Here is a 14,818-nt window from a genome sequence, read left to right on the forward strand (position 1 = left end):
GACATAGAGGGTATAGATAAATACTTACTTGGTGTGCTGCTGGCTGCATGTAAAAAGGCACTGACCAAAGGTTGGCTAACACGGGATTCACCAAGATTACGAGTCTTAAAATTAAGGTATGTGTCAAGTGATGTACATTTTATTTCAGGTTTAACTTCAATAAACACTTAAATTAAATTAAAAGGTATTATCACCTGAATATTACACAGCTGCTGTGTTTTGGTTTTCCCCTTACATTTATGGATCACGGATCACAGACTGCATACTGCATAAATAGTTATTTTTAGCTTGCTCCCTCCTGCTTTGTTCTGCTTCTGTCTTTTACCTTCACCAGATGTGAAACAATCCCAGATCAAATGGCTAGAATGAAAAAGCAGCAAGATTTTGAGTCCTGGATTACCAGGGTCAAAGCATCCTGCATTGCAAGCACATGGGAAGCAAGACGTAACCCTCATAAATAGGTTGTGCTGCTGCACAGTCTTGTTCTCTGCAGAAAAAATGTGTCCTGCCTTGTTTCATGCATGAGTGTGTGAGCATGCCCATGGCGGTGTATTATGAGCTGTGTACCACTGGATTGGCCCTCATGCTGGAAGAGTGTGCTGCAGGGAAACAGAGCATCACTGTCGTACCCATAATATGAGTCGCTGCACTTACACTGAGAGTGAACAGGTTGATGCCACCAATATGATCAAAAAGAGACACAAGAATGGCATGAAAAGAAACAAAGCAAAGATGAAAAATATCAGAGACCTCCTAATAATCACTCTTTAATATATCCCAAAAGTACTGCTTTGAGATTATCCACAGATTAGGCAGTCCACTATTCTGTCATTCAGTGAGCTGTTTTTACCAAATTTAACCTGATTCCAAACTAGGGTGTTACAATACTGGAAATTTAAACTCAATACTGATAGAAAGGAATGTATTTGATTCTATTTTGAAAAACTACAGGGGACAAATGACAAAAACATAAGGTATTGCAAAAAAAAAAAAAAAAAAAGATAACATCAGTGACAGCACTTTTTAAGCTGTCTGTAACTGTAAGGTATCTTATTCTTTCGGCTGCTCTCTTTATGCGTCATCACAGTTGATCATCTGCCTCCATCTCACAGTCACACTAACCCTCTACATGAACCTCCTCTCAGGTTTTCTAATTTTTCTCCTGCCTGGCACCTTGATATTCAACATCCTTTTTCCACCATCTTTGCACCATCCCTCCTCTGTACACGTCCAAATCATCTCACTCGTTCCTCTTTAACTCCCACTTGAGCTGAGCTGTCCCTCTGATATATTCATTTCTAATCTTGTCCATCCTGGTCACTCTTAGCGAAAATCCTAGCATCTTCAGCTTGGCCTCCATCTCCAAACTATACATCACAGCAGGTGTCTCTATCACCTTGCAACCCTTCCTTTTCATTCTTGCTGCTATCCTTCTGTCACAAATCACCCCTGACACTCAACTCCACCCACTCCACCCTGATAGCACTCTCTTCTTCATGTCTCTTGCTTTTGATGTTTGACCCCGGGTATTGAAACTCATCAACCTTTTCTTCCTCTACTACTGGCAGCTCAAACAGCTAACAGATCATCTGCAGAGGAATGGCTTATTTGAAGAGTTTCAGTCAGGTTTCAGAGCTCATCACAGCACAGAAACAGCTTTAGTGAAGGTTACAAATGATCTTCTTATGGCTTCTGACAGTAGACTCATCTCTGTGCTTGTCCTGCTAGAGCACGCTGTAGGTATTACAGGTATTACAGGTACTGCAGTGGTTTGAATCATATCTATCTAATCGACTCCAATTTTCTGCACGTAAATGGAGAGTCCAGTGGTCCTTTGGAGGTTTCTGTTTACATTATACATGCTTCCCTTAGGCAGTATCATTAGAAGACATAGTGTACATTTTCACTGCTATGCAGATGACACCCAACTATGTCAATCCATGAAGCCAGATAACACACACCAATTAGTTAAACTGCAGGAATGTCTTAAAGACATAAAGACCTGGATGGCCGCTAACTTTCTGCTTCTTAATTCAGATAAAACTGAGGTTATTGAAAATCTTAGAAATATGGTATCTAACCAGATTCTTACTTTGGATGGCATTACCTTGGCCTCCAGTAACGCTGTGAGGAACCTTGGAGTCATTTTTGACCAGGACATGTCCTTCAACGCACATATTAAACAAATATGTAAGACTGCTTTCTTCCATTTGCGCAACATCTCTAAAATTAGAAATATCCTGTTTCAGAGTGATGCTGAAAAACTAGTTCATGCATTTATTACTTCCAGGCTGGACTACTGCAATTCATTATTATCAGGAAGTCCTAAAAACTCCCTGAAAAGCCTTCAGTTAATCCAAAATGCTGCAGCAAGAGTACCGACAGGGACTAGAAAGAGAGAGCATATTTCTCCTAAATTGGCTTCACTTCATTGGCTCCCTGTTAAATCCAGAATTGAATTCAAAATCCTGCTCCTCACATACAAGGTCTTAAATAACCAGGGCCCATCATATCTTAATGACCTTGTAGTACCATATCACCCTATTAGAGCACTGCAGGCTTACTTGTTGTTCCTAGAGTATTTAAAAGTAGAGTGAGAGGGAGAGCCTTCAGTTTTCAGGCCCCTCTTCTGTGGAACCAGCTTCCAGTTTGGATTCAGGAGACAGACACTATCTTTACTTTTAAGATCAGGCTTAAAACTTTCCTTTTTGCTAAAGCATATAGTTAGGGCTGGACCAGGTGACCCTGAATCCTCCCTTAGTTATGCTGCAATAGGTGTAGGCTGCCAGGGGATTCCCATGATGCACTGAGTTTTTCCTTTCCAGTCACCTTTCTCACTCACTATGTGTTAATAGACCTCTCTGCATCGAATCATATCTGTTATTAATCTCTGTCTCTCTTCCACAGCATGTCTTTATCCTGTTTTCCTTCTCTCACCCTAACCGGTCGCAGCAGATGGCCGCCCCTCCCTGAGCCTGGTTCTGAAGGAGGTTTCTTCCTGTTAAAAGGGAGTTTTTCCTTCCCACTGTCGCCAAAGTGCTTGCTCATAGGAGGTCAAATGATTGTTGGGTTTTTCTCTGTATCTATTATTGTACGATCTACTGTACAATATAAAGCGCCTTGAGGCGACTGTTGTTGTGATTTGGCACTATATAAATAAAATTAAATGGAATTGAATCCACTGTTACAGATCTCCCTCCCATTAACACACATGTATTCTGTCTTTAATTCCTCTTTTCTCTGGAGCAAGCCTCCAACTCTCCAGATTTCCACCTGCTCCCACCACACTCCTACTGCTTACTTTAACTGTAAGGTATGACAAAATTATTGGACCACTTGTCATAAAAAAACAAGAAAACACAAAGATTGTAGAAAACTGTTAAAAACCTCATGTTTTTATTAGGCATATAGCAAACTGAAATCTTGTTTTAATACCCAAATTTGAGCCAGCACTGGACTTCTTTGAGAAATCAAAAAGTAATTAAACATTCAACCGCTAAAACTAATTTTTCTGTTCAGGAATGCATTTAGTTTTAATCACTAGCTTAACAGCTGTAACTAATAATAATAATAATAATAGATTTGTATAGTGCCTTTCAAAGGGCGCTTTACACAAGAGTAGAAAAAAAGGAAGGTTTTGTTGAAGAGGTGAGAATTTGGTAGCCCTAATAAATATAAAAATACTAATAATAATGATGATGATGTGCTTTATGACATGAGCTTTTTGGAAAACACAGCATTAAAATTTAGCATTGAAATGCATAATTTTGATTGAGGACCTTGTGCATACTGGTGGTTGAACCTTAATAGAAATATTAAAAATTATTGTTTAATTTCTGGCAGCTGGGAATAAACCTTTCATTTGGTGGTCTAACAAATTTGTTTCGCATTACTATATATTCTTATTATTATTATTTTACTTTTGCTTGAGGCAGTGCTGTACTTCTAGACCCTTACCTCCATATGTCGTTGCTCATCAATTAGAGTTGTTAAGGTAGGCTGCCAACGTTTCTGTCTACTTGCTGGTAGGCTTTTATCAGCTTCAATCTTTGACTTCAAGAGAAACATAACACTTTTTAGATTTAAAAAATGGGTTATTTTGTCAAATTCACGCTGTTTATTATCGTTACAGATCTGCAGGACTGATAACGCTTGCTACCTAGCGTTCACATTAAAGTTTAGCCATAGCCGCTAGCTGCTACCGTAATACACGCTAATGTGGCTATCGGGTAATTGCTAGTAGTTAAACGGGTAAGATTAATATTTATAATTCATGACCTGTTTAACACTTAAAAGCATTAGTGACCTCTCGAAAGATCTCGTAAGGTTTTTTTTTTCAGTGTTGTGAATCTAAACTACCTCAGCAGCTGTTGACAGGAGCAAAGACAGCGCTGTCAGTCTGGATGCAGATACAGGGACTCATGATGTTTGTCGATTTTAGTTAGCAGTCCTATTCCACTTCCTCAAATATAAGAAATACCTAATACTTGTTTTAGTTTACGATTTTAATAGATTTGCGTATTGCTCAGAGTTAGATTTAGATAATCTAACTCTAACCATTTTACCAAACGCACAGTTTAAACCCAAATCCATTTGACTTGTGTGGACATAATGTCTCGATTGATTGATTTTATCAATTTTCTTCCATTGCGGTCATTTTAGGGTGCATTACATGTCAAGAAACCACGCTAGGCAGCAGAAACACAGATCAGCCACAATATTAAAACAATAATTAAATTATTTATTTCGATTACAAATGTTTTGTCCTTATTTTGTCTTGAATGCTTTACAAATCTTAACTTAAAAATTTGTTTAGGTTGAAAATTTATTTTATATTGAAGGGCGGTTTAATCCAAAGCTTCGTAGCACAATGTTTGAAAGTGTTTTCTGTTCCTTCCTGTTGGCCTTTGGAGTAACATATGACAGATTGCACCTACATGTGCTATATCCATAAGAAACTGGGAAAAAAAATACAAATATGATACAAAGTCATGTAAGCTCATTCATCATTTGCTGGTGATTCACTGCTTTACAACCGAACATCTACCTACAGGTTTTACACTTAAGTATTACTATGACTGAAGCAAATAAATATAAAATGTTGATTTGTGTGCCATAAATTTGCTAGTTATTATTATTATTCAATTTGGAAAGAGCCATGCTGGCAGTTTCTCCCATAGATTTAAGCTAAGCTTCATATTAAGTCATGAAAGTAGCAAAGTCTTGAAGTCTCTGCAAGAAAAGGAATGAACATGTTCATCAAAATATTAAAATTGTTCCTAAAATCCTTTGGGATCTGGGGCATCACAATGGAAGGTAACCCTGTCACGTCCATGTTTTGAAGAAAAACAACAGTAGTTTTAAGTTTTTATAGAAAAAAATGGGAATAGTTTTTATCTTGGCTGATACTTGAGAACATTTTTCAAAAGGAAAATGAGGGTTATGTTTTTTAGGTAGGATTTCAGCTAGGGGACGGGGTCAAAAAGATAAGGTGTATATAGAGATCTTTATATAGATCTTTTTTGGAATGATGAGGGACTTCAGCAGAGTCAAATATAAGATGAACAAGATGGAAACATCTGTCCCTTGACCCTGAGTTTCTAAAATATTTTTTGTGTAAACATGTCCTCTCTCTTTCATACACAAAAAAACCCTCGAGTTCTTCAGGGTCAAGGAGTGGGGAAATTAGTTTACTGTATCATTTCCCATCATGCCTTTCGTTTAGTGAGCAGCATGCAAAGTGAAATCCCACACCGGTTTCTACTTATAGCACTGAAAGGGATACCCGCAGAGCCCAGCGAATGCCTGTCTGCACAGTGGTGTAGAGTAGCTTTGTAGCTTTGTAACCTCACCCACTTAGTTCAGGGAGTGGACCTTCACAACTACACAAACACACAGAAGTAAGACACACAGCTGGGTAGCTGCTGTAGTTTTGAAGGAGAAATGTTCTGCAGTACTTGTTGAAACACCTCAACCAAGGCTGAAAATTCCCTCCACTCTGTGGACAAACTGAATCCCTGGATCAGGAGAGAGAATCTGGATCCAGATTAGTTTGTGATATTAGCTTAAGAACATCGGGGGATGTCTCCCAATTTCAGTTAGGTTTATATTTGTGAAGATATCACATAAAATGTTAAAGTTTTGCTCTATGTCTTAATGATAAAGAATCTACTAAAAACCTCCTGGATCTAGCAAGAATCCAGGAAGTCTTTAGGGACTGGATTGACTCCAGAAGTTGAAGCAAGCCAAAACTCTCATAATTTGTTTTTAACTATTTGATCTATCCTGGTAACCGAGAGGAAAAAAACAGGGAGGAATCACATTATTTTCTTGGAGGAGATCATTAAATTGTTTGTCTACAGTTTTAGCTGAAGACCCAATGAGCTCATGCCATAATGTGTCATCCATCCATGTTCAAATAGCAAGAATTGCTTCTCCTGCTACAGTAGTGGTCAGAATTTAATCGCACTTAAACACAATTGTCATCTAATGCATCTTCAATCAAATTGTGCTTAAGGTCAGAATGATAATTGTTTTGTTTTTTTATGCGCAATAAGCTTTGAATTATGATGGATCGCGAATTGCACGAGCTACTGTTTCAATGAGGTTCTGTTAAATGTTTTCAAGTAAACTTTTATTGTTATGTTATTGTTTGGATCCTGAGAAGAGAGCGCACAGACACGTTTTCGCGTTTACACATGGGAAAGTTTAGTGTAAGAGTTTATAACTTACTGGCATGAACAATGATGAGGTGGTAAAGATACCTACTGAAAGTCCAAAGTTAAATTCTTCGCTTTTGTCAAACACTTCCTCATGAATCAGCACTGAGCTTGGTAGCAATAGCAGGGTTTATGACAGCTGCCCTGTTTTATTGTGTCTAAATCGACACACTTGAAGTGATTACCTCACAGATTGATAGATTAGCGAATCTTCCAGTGGTACCTGTGATATGTGTAGCCTTGAAGTTTTATATTTACTGTAGTGCTGCTCACATGTGGCTAGTTTGTAATAGCTTTTGGAGTTGTGATGATAACTGAGCTTTCCCTACTTTCAGTTGTGCATTTATTTTCAGTCTGTAAGTAGGGGAGCTAGTGACCTCCTCCTTTTTTTTTTTAATTGCTTTGGCTGTTGGTGCTCTATTTTTTATGTGTAGTGTCTATCTTTCACACTTCCTGTAAATGCAAGTATGAACCAAAGAGCCAAGGTTTTCTTCTCATTCCATCTGCTGTTTTCTTTGTTTTCTTTTAACTCCGTCAAACGCATTTCATTAAGTACACGCGTGTAACAATGAATATGCTCATAGGCACCGTTCTGCTCGTTATCTCGCCCGAGGGTGAGATATAAAGATTAATGATGTGATTGCATGTGGCTGTGGTTGTCATCCATTCTCCTTTCTACCGCCAGAGAGAAGGCAACAGGGCAAGTTCCAGCCGTTCAGACGACTGTTTGGGAAGAAGAAGAAAAGACAGGCGAGAGGGGGCTTTGATGGAGCAGAGCTAAAAACCAGTTTTTCCACAGGGGAAGTGTGCAATGGCGTTACATCTGATGACGAGTCCGATCAAAATCTGAGGTTAGTACATGGATCAGTTTTTTTTAAACATGTATTCATCTATACTATACACACAGAAACTGAGCTTATTGTCCATTCACTACACTACCAAAGGTTGGAATTTGTTGCTTTTTTTAAATAGTACATTGTTTTTTTTCTCTGCTAAAAGCAACTCAGCTTCTTATTCACTTCTAGACAAATGAAAGTGTTAAATCACGCGGTTACAAAATGCTGCAAGGTGACATAATCTGTAAAGACAAAGGTTAGGCTGTGCTTTGAAATGACTTTAAAGGCAAAAGGCTTCACTGACAATATGAGCTTATAACCTGTAACGACTTGTAACAGCACTGCGGGGTCAATCATTTCACTGTGTAAAGTTTTTTGCTGCAGCAAGCTTGTGATAAATGCATGAATGACTGACAGAGATGACACGCTGCAGCACTGAAGACAATCTCCTTCTCCTTCAGGGAGTTGAATCCCATTGGATCTCGAGCTCTCTCACACGACAGCATCTTCATTCCAGAGGAACCGGTGAAGGAGGCTGGTCTGGATCACAGCATGTCCCAGGAAAACGTGTCGGATAAAGTTAGGAATCTGCAGGTGGGCCATGCAGAGGTGTACACTCACTTCTCTTTTTGCTCCAACTAGATATGTTGTAATCATTAATTATTTTTTATCCTCACAGAGGCAGATAGCACAAGGTATAAAGTTTGGCCAAAGGCCTCCTTCTCTGAGAAGAAGTGAGGGAGATGAGGGCAGCTCAGATGAGGAAGAGGTTCCGCGTAGCCCTCTGAAAGTTTTGGCCCAGGTAGAAGCGGAGCCACCAGGAACAGAGCCAAAGGTATGAGTTGACTGACTGGTAGGTTTTTTGTTTGTTTGTTTGTTTTAAATTCGATTAATTTAACACAACAAAATTTGTTCTGTTTAAGTCTTGGGTAGCACTAAACATGTGAAGAAGTTGGTTAGAACCTTTTGTGATTTTGGTATATCACTCTATATCAGGGGATTGTATTAATATTAAATAAATACATAAATAAATAAATGAATTCAAAAATATGGGGTGTGGGTGATATTTTTGAGAAAACACACACACACAAAAATTTAGATAACTGTGAGAATATAAAACAAATTTGTGAGGGAAAAAACATTTCCCTGATTCTGTCAAGGTACCACATCACTTCAGTTTGCAACAACCTTATCACACCACAGACACCTCTGCTTTCTGTGTACTGTGTCTACAGAGATCTCTTTAAGTCGTAGTTTAATTGCTCTTTTACTGTGGCATAAGCAGGTGCAGGGAGGTCAGCCATTTGGACCACACAGCCCCCCTGTGAAGTCTCCAAGGTCCAAACGAGTTCTTCCACTCACTGGCACGATTGAGTCCATCAACCTTGATGCCGTCCCTCAGTCTGTTCCTCGCTTAGACAACGCTGCCGCCAAACATAAACTCTCCGTCAAGCCGAAAAACCAGAGGGTTTCCCGCAAGCACAGACGATTCACACAGGTGAGTTTCTTTTAATGTGGGTTTGCATGTTTGTTTATTCTGTGACACCCTTTGTTATTGTTAAAAAAAAAAGCTGACACTACTTGGACTTTTGCATTCCAGGACCTCCAAGAGGTATCCATTCCTGGTTTGGTCCAAGATGACCTCGAAGCAGCTGGCGTCTCCACAGACGACCAGCGTAGAGTGTCTGTTGAGTCCCTTGGAAGCTTCAAGAAACAAAGACTCCATGAGGAGGAAAGACAGGAGGCGAGGAGGATGAGAGAGCTTGAGGAGCTGAGGTTCAGACAGGAGGAAGAAGAGAGGAAGAGGAGAGCAGAGGAGCTGAGGCTGCGTGAACTGGAGGAGGAGAGATGTCGTATGCAACAGCAGGAAGAAGAAGCAAGGAAGCTGCACGAGGAGGCAGAGAAAAAAAGAATGGAGGAGGAGGAAAGGAGAATCAGAGAGGAAGAGGAAGCAAGGAGACTGCTAGAGGAGGCAGAGAAAAAGAGAATGGAGGAGGAGGAGGAAAGGAGGATCAGAGAAGAAGAGGAGGCAAGGAGGCTGCTAAAGGAGGCAGAAAGAAAGAGAATGGAGGAGGAAAGGAGGATCAGGGAGGAGGAGGAAAGAAGGCAAGAGGAAGAGCGCATGAGAAGGCTGGAGGAGGAAAGGAGGATGCGAGAAGAGGAGGAGCGTCGACAGCGGGAAGAAGAGGAAGAAAGGAGACGACTAGAAGAACAATGGAGGAAAGAGGAAGAGGACAGGAAGAGGCAAGAGAAGGAGGAAAGGAGGAAACATGAGGAAGAGGCAAGGAGGCAGCAGGAGCTTGAGGCTGAGAGGAGGAGGAAGCTGGTAGAAGAAGAAGAAAGAAAGAAAGAGGAGGAAGCAGAGAAACTGAGGTTGTGGGAAATGGAAGAAAAGAAGAAAAAGGTAGCAGAGGAGAAGAGGAAAAAGGAGGAAGAGGAGCAAAGAAGGATGTCATTGGAGGAGGCTGATGGGAAGTTTGACCCACAAGAGATGAAGAGGAGAGCTGAAGAGCTACGCTGGAGGGAGATGGAGGAGAGACAGAGGCCATTTTCTTTTAAAGTGTCCTCTGGTGAGAAACAGATTCTCTTCCAGAAGGTCAATCTGACGCCTGTTACGCCGGCCTCCAGCCACCAGAGCGCTGCTATCGCTTATCAAAGAGATGGAGCAAAGGCTTCCTCCTCTGAAGGACCAGACTCCCCCAACCTGCCAGCCTCTCCATATGTCCCCCATACAGCCATCCTAGTGACAGGCGCCCAGCTATGTGGGACAGCTGTCAATTTAGACCAGATCAAAGACACCGCCTGCAAGTCCCTGCTGGGTTTGGGAGAGGATAGAAAAGCCCAAGGAACACCCCCAACAAAGAGCAAGACTTCCCCAGAACGCAAGTCTGGAAAAACCAAATCACTCAATGAGTCTGCGCTCTCTACCGATCAGTCCAGTGCAGCTGTCCTGGCAGAATGGGCAAGCATCAGATCAAAGATATTCAAGGGGGTAGAGGAGGGGAAGTACGGCGAGTACCCAGAGCCGAGCAGGAGCCAGTCTCAGTCCAGCGCTGAAGAACAGCCTCTGTTTGCCCACACGAACCTCAGGAAGACCATGTCTGCTAGCGCCAAGTTCTCCATCACCCCTGCAAGGAAGAAGTTTGGAGATTCAAATAGGAACTCTGAGGTGTTTGGTGCAGAAGATAAGGAAGCAGGAGAGGAGGTTGCTCCACCTGGAAGCCCCACTGTAGCCTCTCCCTCTCCATCAAGTAAACCTCAGAACAGGACAAGTAAAAGTGTCCGCATCCTAGAAAGAGGGTCAGATGAGTGTATGTTTGCCAAAGACCTTCCTTCTTTCCTGGTTCCCAGTTCTGAAATTCAATCTGAAGAGGCAGAGTCGAGCAGAGTTCAGAGTGAAACAGAGGCATCTGAAAGCAGAGTGGAGGGAGAGGAGCAGGGCCAGGACAATGAGGAGAAGCCTTCTCCTTTTGGCATAAAGCTGAGGAGGACCAACTATTCTCTGCGATTTCACAGCGAGCAGTCCACAGAGAAAAAGAAGAAACGCTACAGTGCTGGGGACAGCTTTGATGGCGTCCCCTCGCCTCTTACCCCCATTGATCCAGACTCTGATGCCTCTTCTGTCTTTTCTGACAAATCAAGCCCCACGTCACCTCAGAAAGAGGGTGCGGTCAGCAAGTATTTACATGCATCTGCCTCTCCTGCATTCCCCCGGGGTAAACTGACTAAGTCTACCAGCCCGACTCCACACAGTGAGGGTGAGAAAGTGTTTTCCAAGCCACCGCTCTACCGCAGACCAGTGACATCACCTAAGCCTACAGGTGCAGCCCCAACACCTCCTCCATCACCGCTACCTAAGGTAGCTCATGAGTCTCCCAGTGATGATTCAGTGGAGAGTACAATGGGTGTGGATTCATCCATCCAGGAGCAAGCCGGAAGGAGTGAGGAACCTTCAGCGGTGGCCCTGCTGCACAAGAGCAGCCAAAGTCATGTCCAAGGGGAAGAAGAGCCGAAGGAGAAGAGATCATTCTTCCCCTCCATTAACATACCCTGGAGGGAAAAGGCAGACAGAAAGACAGAACTCATCAGGAAAGGTCAGCATCTTTGTTAGTTAGCTGAAATTATCACATGAAATAACGAGCTTTAGATGAACTTGTAAGCTTATCTTGATACTTTTAGACAAAATTGTGTAAGCATCTCCAGACTGTAGCTTCCTATTTAAGTAAAGAGACATAAGCAATGATCTTCTTATCTACATAATGCAAATCCATTTGATTTGCCAATATCTTGGCAACATTTACTGCTTAAAAGGATGTTCCATACCTAAATCAAATTACCATTTATCCATCTAGATTGTTTTGGCATGAGTTGGTGATATTGGCAGTAGAGATGTCTGCCTTCTCGTGAATATACTGGGACTAAATGATAAATCCGCAAACAATTATGTGAATAGTTTTTATGTAAATGGCTATTTTCTTTCTACTAACGTGCACGCATTGTCGGACAGAAAGAAAAAAAGGTCCTGTGGAAAAATTTGGAATAATATTTTGAGATGAATATGTTTTGTTAAATTTAAAAATCGTGTTTTGTAGTATCAAAGGTTTCCAACAACATCTATCATGTGTTCATCTGCAGAAAAACCATCCCTACAGAGCAGGCACTCACTGGACAGTGCGAGGGTCCAGGAGAAGGAGGCTGGACCTTTGTGGATCACACTGGCTCTTCAGAAGCAGAAAGGCTTCAGGGAGCAGCAGCAGAACCGGGAGGAGCGTCGTAGCCAAAGAGAGGCCAAGCTGGCAGAAAAACAAGCTAAAGAGCGAGACAGTGTATGCCCCACAGATAAACATTTACCCACTTTCTCGTGATCCCCGTAACATACTGTCCATCTTCTGAATGGATCCCAAATCTCTTTTGCAGGTTACACTGGTGAGCCCCACAGACAGCAAAGGAAGTGGAAGCACCAGTCCTTCTTCTAAACCTCAGACGCCAGAGGAGCCCAAGAGACCAGAGAGCCTCCTGGGAAAATTTGAACGCCGGGAGCACCTAAAGAAGGCCAACACTCTACCGAGCTCTGTCACTGGTAAAATAGTCATATATCATAGTAAAGTGAATATGCTAAGTGGCTTTTAGCGTCACAAACAACAGGATGAGCTCTTTTTCTACGATTTCTGGTTATTCTGATTACAGTTGCTGTTACTGGTCAGGCTAATTTATTTATTTCCTGAAGCTCTTCTTCAAAATTAATCTTTTTTTTTTTAAATGAGTTTAATAATGTAATATAGAAAGCAAACAGATTAGTAACACATTTTTACATGTTTGTTGTTGCAGTCGAGATTGCAGACTCTACACCGTCGCCACCTGCTGTCAAAGAGGTGTCAAAGCGCTTCCCCTCCAGTGACTCTCCACAGGTTTCCACAGAGCCGGCCTGGCTTGCTCTGGCCAAACGAAAGGCCAAAGCCTGGAGCGACTGTCCTCAGATCATCAAATAACACCTCAAACCACCAGCTACACACGACACTCCGGCCTGCATCAAGAGTGTACACTGCCCACAGACTCTGAAACACTTGGAGTGTCACCATTAACTGTCCCTCCCCTCTCAGAACTCCACCTCTCACTTCTCACAATGAAAACTCTTCCCGACTGTGAAACCAGTAAAGCTCTCCATCTCTTCCAAACCCCCCCACATACACTGGCTGGTACTATTATCATGTTAAAGTGCGCTTCACATTCACTTAATCCGATACAGCCGCACAGATATAAACAATTGATGCGAGCATGCACATACTGTATAAAAACATAAATTATATGTCTCTTAAACTCCTGCAGCCAATCGCAACCATGGTTGGCCACTGCAATAGCCAACCTTTTTCTTTTTTTTTCTTTTTTTTTAATGGTGTAGCCAACTGTGTCACCATGGTTGTAAATAAATCATTTGCTCAACACAATATAACACTTCTGTATTATAGAGGTGAAGCTCTGATCTATGACAGTGTTTAATCAACAGAGGGTAACTGTCTGAATCATGTTTTAAGGGCTACCAGTTTAAACTCAGCACGAACCTGCTTCTGGAAGTGTTACAGGCATCCCCTCTGTCCTTCTTGGCGTTATTTATGTAAAGCAGCAGCTCTCTCTCTCCTGCATCTTTTCTCTGAGCCTTGTTTTTCATCTACAAGAGATGCCTTTTTTTTATTAACACATACTGGAAAATCTTAGCTTAACAATTCTCACTGTGCCCGTGACGACTGTGATAGCTGTCCAAGGAGCTATTGTACAATTTTGCCATGATTTAAAAAAAAAAAAAAAAAAAAAAAAAAAAAAAAAAAAAGAAACATGGTGGGTGCACCTAAACACAGCACTGAAGACCACAAGTGTTACTGGGCATTTATGGTGAACCTGCACCTCATCCTCACAGCTGTGTGACGATGTAATTTGGATTTTTTATTTTTAGGCTTTGCTTATTGGAGACAGATGTGACACCTCCTAGCTGTAGACCTACGACTCTTATAGCTGTCCTCCTGTAACACGCTCGTCTTAGTAGGCTTGCGCCATCACTTCCTCTTAAATGTGATATGATCCTACATAATGTAAACATTTCCTCTATGAAGAAAAAAAACTTGATTCTTATTTCCTGCCACTCACTTAATGATCTGTATCTATGTAAGTATGTACTGTATGTAAGTGAAAGGCATTGCCAGAGGTTCGGTCAAAAAGAGGGCCCTAAAAGAGGTAGACTCACTGTCATTTTGTTTCTAACTTTGGTCGTGCACAATAGTGTAGTGTACGCAGTGTTGTATGTAACAAAAAATGTTTGGTATTATTTGCACTTTTTTGTCCCACTTACAGATATGAAAAAAAATTCTTAAAGAGATACAAAATGTTATGAATAATGTAAATTAAATACTGATGTCTGAACCACAGAACTGCCGTCTCATACTGTTGAAAATCACGAAGGGGAAAGTACTATGCTCATTACCAATTCCATATTTCTATTGAAGTGACTTTACATGATTCACAATTCAAATTAATCAGTTCATCTTATTGCTAAGTCTCCAGGTGCAGCCCTTAAGTTCATATTTGAATGAAACAAGCCGTTTTAGCTCGCTTCCTTCTCTGTTTAACATTATTCTAATTGGGACATAATCTAAAAATGGTTTTGATATAGTTTTGGTAAACTATATCATCAAAAGTATTTACTCACCCATCCAAACCACTGAATTCGGGTGTTTCGATTACTTCCATGGCCACAGGTGCATAAAATCAAGC

The 14,818-nt window shown here is 41.2% G+C and overlaps 1 protein-coding gene across 2 annotated transcripts in view; it reads left to right on the forward strand.

Annotated features, from left to right (window-relative positions):
• cracd (capping protein inhibiting regulator of actin dynamics) overlaps positions 1-14,490 on the forward strand; it is a 28,866-nt gene extending 14,376 nt beyond the window's left edge. The window contains exons 2-9 of one of the 2 annotated variants that reach the window (XM_063467895.1): positions 7,405-7,570; positions 8,017-8,149; positions 8,235-8,390; positions 8,838-9,053; positions 9,156-11,649; positions 12,191-12,381; positions 12,473-12,635; positions 12,884-14,489. In XM_063467895.1, coding sequence (XP_063323965.1) covers positions 8,108-8,149; positions 8,235-8,390; positions 8,838-9,053; positions 9,156-11,649; positions 12,191-12,381; positions 12,473-12,635; positions 12,884-13,044 — 3,423 coding nt within the window. In that variant the 5' untranslated portion in view covers positions 7,405-7,570; positions 8,017-8,107 and the 3' untranslated portion in view covers positions 13,045-14,489. Of the gene's footprint in view, positions 1-7,404; positions 7,571-8,016; positions 8,150-8,234; positions 8,391-8,837; positions 9,054-9,155; positions 11,650-12,190; positions 12,382-12,472; positions 12,636-12,883 lie in introns of those variants that run through there. The other variant, XM_063467894.1, reaches the window with a different exon arrangement.
• Positions 14,491-14,818: the final 328 nt, after the last annotated feature.

This window comes from Pelmatolapia mariae, linkage group LG23 (genome assembly GCF_036321145.2).
Source record: "Pelmatolapia mariae isolate MD_Pm_ZW linkage group LG23, Pm_UMD_F_2, whole genome shotgun sequence".
NCBI lineage: Eukaryota > Metazoa > Chordata > Actinopteri > Cichliformes > Cichlidae > Pelmatolapia > Pelmatolapia mariae.